Raw genomic sequence first — 4595 nt, 5'->3', positions numbered from 1 at the left:
GTAAAGAGAGCAAAGGGAAGGCTAAAGCCAAGTCATCTCCCACCCCTCCTTAGCCCCTAGCTGGGACCAAGACTGAACACTCTTGTGTTTGTGCATTTATCCAATTGATTTTGTTGCCTCTGTCTATTCATTTCAAGTGGTTAATAAAATACACCTCTAATTTGTAGGTACCTCCCCGTGGCGCCTCAGCCACTACCCCCATACGGGCGATCTATTGGCCCTCGACTCGATGCGCCCTGACAGGGTCTCGAACAGTCGGGCTACTCACGGTTGCTTGCCCCCTGGGGCCTTGGGCCCGTACCTAGCCAGCCTTCCCAATATGTCCCTTGCTGAGTATTTCTCTCATGGGATCTCGTCTGGTTTCAGGGTGGGCTTTGACAGGTCAGAGCCTATCGGCCCGGCTCGAGGGAATTTCCCATCGGTCCAGCAGAACCCCCTTGTGGTTAGAGGATACCTAGCGGCCGAGCTCGATCAAGCCACAATTAGGCTTGCTGGCCCGGGCGAGTCCGTGCAGGTAAACCCCATCGGTCTGATTCCCAAGTCCGGCCAGCCGGGCAAGTTCAGACTTATCGACGATCTGTCTTCTCCCGAGGGAAGGAGCGTCAACGAAGGGATCGACCCCGTGCTCAGCTCCCTCTCTTACGCCTCAGTGGACCAGGCGGTCGCCTCTGTCTGCCTGGCCGGTCGTGGGGCTTGGATGGCGAAGCTCGACCTTCGCTCGGCTTATAGAAGGGTCCCGGTTCACCCCGATGACCAACCGCTGCTCGGCATGGCCTGGGACGATAGGATTTTTTGTGACAGGGCTCTCCCTTTCGGCCTCCGGTCCGCTCCAAAGGTGTTTACCGCTGTGGCCAACGCCCTAGCTTGGGCAATGCAATGTGAGGGGATAGGGGATCTTATCCACTATCTCGACGATTTCTTCTTTTGGTCACCGGCGACCTCGCGGGACTGCCACACTGCCTTGGAGATTGCTGTCCCACTGTGTAACAAACTCGGGTTTCCCGTGGCCCCCCACAAGGTGGTCGGCCCCGCGACTTCCCTGATCTTTCTTGGCACTGAAATCGATTCTCTCCGCCAGGAGATCAGGCTCCCTGAGGATAAGTTGTCCTTCCTTAAGCAGGCCCTCCGTCAGTGGGGTGATAAGCGGGCTGCCACCAAGAGGGAGGTCCAGTCGCTCATTGGCCACCTCAATCATGCTGCAAAGGTGGTGAGGCCCGGTCGCCCATTCCTGAGGGGTCTCATCGATACAATGAAAATTCAACGCCGTCAGCACCACCGAGTCCGCCTCTCGGTTGCCTGCCGTGGCGACATCGTGTGGTGGCAGCGCCTCCTGGAATGGCGTGTCTTTCTTTCGATCGGGTCCCATCCGAGCCCACCTGTTCTCAGACGCCTCTGGGCTCTGGGGTTGCGGGGCTTTTGTTGCTTCATCAGGGAAATGGTTTCACCTCTGCTGGCCACCGTCTTTGTCGGGAGTGTCAATTGCCCCCAAGGAACTAGTCCCGATCGTGGCTGCCCTGGCGGTTTGGGGTAACCGATGGTCTCAGGGCTCGGTCCTCTGCCACTGTGATAATGAGGCCGTTGTCCACACCATTGCTCGGGGCTCCGCGATAGACCCTCACCTGAACCACTTACTTCGCCTGCTTGCCATTCTGCAGGCTAAGCTAAATGTCTCGGTGGCAGTGGAACACGTGCCGTGTGTACTGAATGGGGCAGCAGACGCCCTTTCACGCGACAGATCCCCTAAGTTCTTTTGTCTCCTTCCCCAGGCTCCCAGGTTGCCAGTGTTCCTACCAGACAGTCTAACAGGACTCGTCTTAGAGCGACGGCCTGTCTGGACCTCGAGGAGCTGGATGGATCAGCTAGATCTCTGTTTGTTAGAGGATTGTCGGAGAACTCCCGCAATTCCTACTCAACGGGAAAGAGGAGCTACCTCACGTTCTGCTCGTAGGCCGGGATCACCCCGCTGCCACCAACCGAGTTGACTCTGTGCAGGTTTGTTGCCTACTTAGCTTCCGAGAGGCTTAGAGCCCAGTCCATCTTGGGCTACCTCTCAGCGATCCGGCATTTGTTTATTGAGGCTGGTCTGCCACCGCTGCCTAGAGAAGTCTGCCCGCGACTGCAGTATACTCTCCGAGGGGTCACGAGGTCCCAGATTGCCCAGCCTGCCCCTCAAAAACTCCCAATCACTCCTCGCATCTTGCTAGCCCTCAAGTCGGCCTGGGAGTCGGGGATAGTCGAGGTATCAATGGCTCGCCTGTTGTGGGCCTTATCTCTGACAGCCTTTTTTGGGTGTTTTCGAATAAGTGAGCTAACTGTCAAGGACTTATCCTCACCACCAGCAATCAGGGTCTCGGATGTGTCATTTGACCAGTCACCTGCGTGGGCCCTTCTTCTGCTTAGGTTCTCCAAGACAGACCCCGGGGGCACCGGCGTATCGGTAGTCATTGGGGCTACCGGCGGCCCCTTGTGCCCTGTCCAAGCTTTGGCTAACTATCTGACCGTACGTTCCCGAGCTCCCGGTCCTTTGTTTGTGCTGCACAATGGCCGGCCTATCTCTTGGGAGTGCTTTGTCGGGTATGTTCGGGCTGCCCTGGCTTCGTTGGGGGTCAACCCTGCCTGTTATACAGGCCACAGTTTTCGGATTGGGGCAGCCACAGCGGCAGCTCGTGCCTGAGTCCCCTCTCATCTCATTAAGACAATGGGCCACTGGGGCTCCGACGCCTACACGATTTACATGAGGACCCCGCCCGAGACTTTGGCAGCCCTGGCCGGTCAGATCTCCTGGTCGGTTCCCTGAGAAGACGGAGGACTGGTCTCCTTATGTTCACTCCACCTTTTGTGTGTTCTGACATTTGTCTAATTTCTCCCCACTGTTTTATTTTATGCACCCCCTTTTGTTTTCATTATGTTTTTGGCGGTGGCTGTTCGCTGCTGTTCTGAGTTTGGTGTTACCTGGTTGTCCCTGGCAAACCAGCTAGGGCCGGGGGTGCGTAGTCTCTCCCAATTACCCCACTCAACAACCATAGTCTCACACCTTGGGGCCTTGGGGGGCTTAAGTTCATGCCCTCCGGTCGGGCCTTTCCACTTCCCCGTGAATGTCCCATGTCATCTGGCCTTAGCTTCCCTCGCGGAGCCCAGGTCCTGATCGGGTCGTTTCCCCCCAGGGCTTCAGCCCCTTAGTCGGGAAAGCATTTAGCCCGAGAAACGCAAGGAGGTCCCTGTCTTCCCCACTTTACTCATTCGCCAGCTGATTGGCTCGGCAGGCCCAGCTTATCTGGCTGTTCACCGGGAAAACCGATCGGGTACACTCCTTTAGCTGCCTGTTCCGGGGGTTTTCTCGAGACCCCCATAACACGGGTTGGCTGAGGAGGACTGCATTCACGGGGCGCTACCGGCTCGGCTGGGGATGGGATTTAGGGCTCCTTCTTAGCAATGCAAGCTTCTCTTCGGAGCAGCATGCCTTTGGGTGGGGTCCTGCGAGGATGCCGTCAGGGTAGGGTGTCTTCTCCGAAGCTGATGGTGAGTTAATATATAGTTTGTACTAGAACTCTCTTCTTTAGAACTTTCTACTGTGTATGTACTCTATTCTAGAATATTCTCTATTGTGTTTAGGGAAGTGATTTTTGTAACATTTTGTCCGTCTGTTGTTTGTCTGTCTGTTGTTTGTCGGTCCGTTGTTTGTTGGTCTGTTGTTTGTCGGTCTGTTGTTTGTCTGTCTGTTGTTCGGTTGTCGATTGTTCAGTTGTTTTGATCATTTATTCAAGCTGTTTATCATTAAACTTATCAAGAATTCTATCAGGTTATGAGCCCAGCTGTTCTTTAAAATGGCGGAGTCAAAGTTTGTCACGATAGTTCCTCTGAATGGTTCTAATTATCCAACATGGAAGCTACAGTGTCAAATGACATGAATGAAAGAGAATCTGTGGGGAATAGTCAATGGAACGGAGAGAGCCAAGTATGGAGATGGTGCTGCTAAGTTTCAGACACAAAAGTATCGAGCGTTGGCCACAATAATCCTCTCGATTGATCCGTTGCTATTATATTTGGTTGGTGAACCTGATGATCCTGTAGAAGTTTGGAGATTGCTCTCAAATCGTTTTCAGAAGAAAACTTGGGCTCATTGTTTAGCATTGAGACACAAGATGCATTCACTCTGACTGGAGAAAGGACAATCTGTTCAGGAGCATATTAAGTCCATGACAGAAATGTTTAGTGAGCTGAGTGTGAGTGCAGACAATATTAGTTATGAAGACAGTGTAGTTTATATTTTAGCTAGTCTCCGGGAGTCTTTTGACATGCTTATCACTGCTTTTGAAGCAATCAGTGATGTACCAAACTTAGAAACAGTGATCAAGAAGCTCTGACATGAAGAGAGGAAACAGACCAAATGGAAGGCTGTGAATGAAACCTGACAGCAAAGCATAAAGCTAGGAGAGGTCCTAAATGTCATTACTGCAAAAGGTTTGGACATGTCCAACGTTTCTGCAATGAAATGGAGAAGGCTCTAACTCAAAGTGGAACCAGAAGTAGTACTGGTGTCAACAAATCTTAGAGTACTCGTGCAACATTTCATAAAGCTAATAGTGCTACAACCA

At 52.9% G+C, this 4595-nt stretch overlaps 1 protein-coding gene across 1 annotated transcript; it reads left to right on the top strand.

Moving 5' to 3' along the window:
- The first annotated feature begins 1665 nt into the window (after nt 1-1665).
- On the top strand, nt 1666-2674 carry LOC100634784 (uncharacterized). Its single transcript, XM_011407890.1, has 3 exons — nt 1666-1693; nt 1767-1873; nt 1949-2674. Exons 1-3 carry the CDS (start codon nt 1666-1668, stop codon nt 2672-2674), a joined length of 861 nt encoding a protein of 286 aa, XP_011406192.1.
- The last annotated feature ends 1921 nt before the right edge of the window (nt 2675-4595 follow it).

Source organism: Amphimedon queenslandica, unplaced genomic scaffold (assembly GCF_000090795.2).
Source record: "Amphimedon queenslandica unplaced genomic scaffold, v1.1 AMPQUscaffold_13147, whole genome shotgun sequence".
NCBI lineage: Eukaryota > Metazoa > Porifera > Demospongiae > Haplosclerida > Niphatidae > Amphimedon > Amphimedon queenslandica.
Note: the sequence above shows the minus strand (reverse complement) of the source record. Positions and strands in the feature narration are given on the sequence as shown.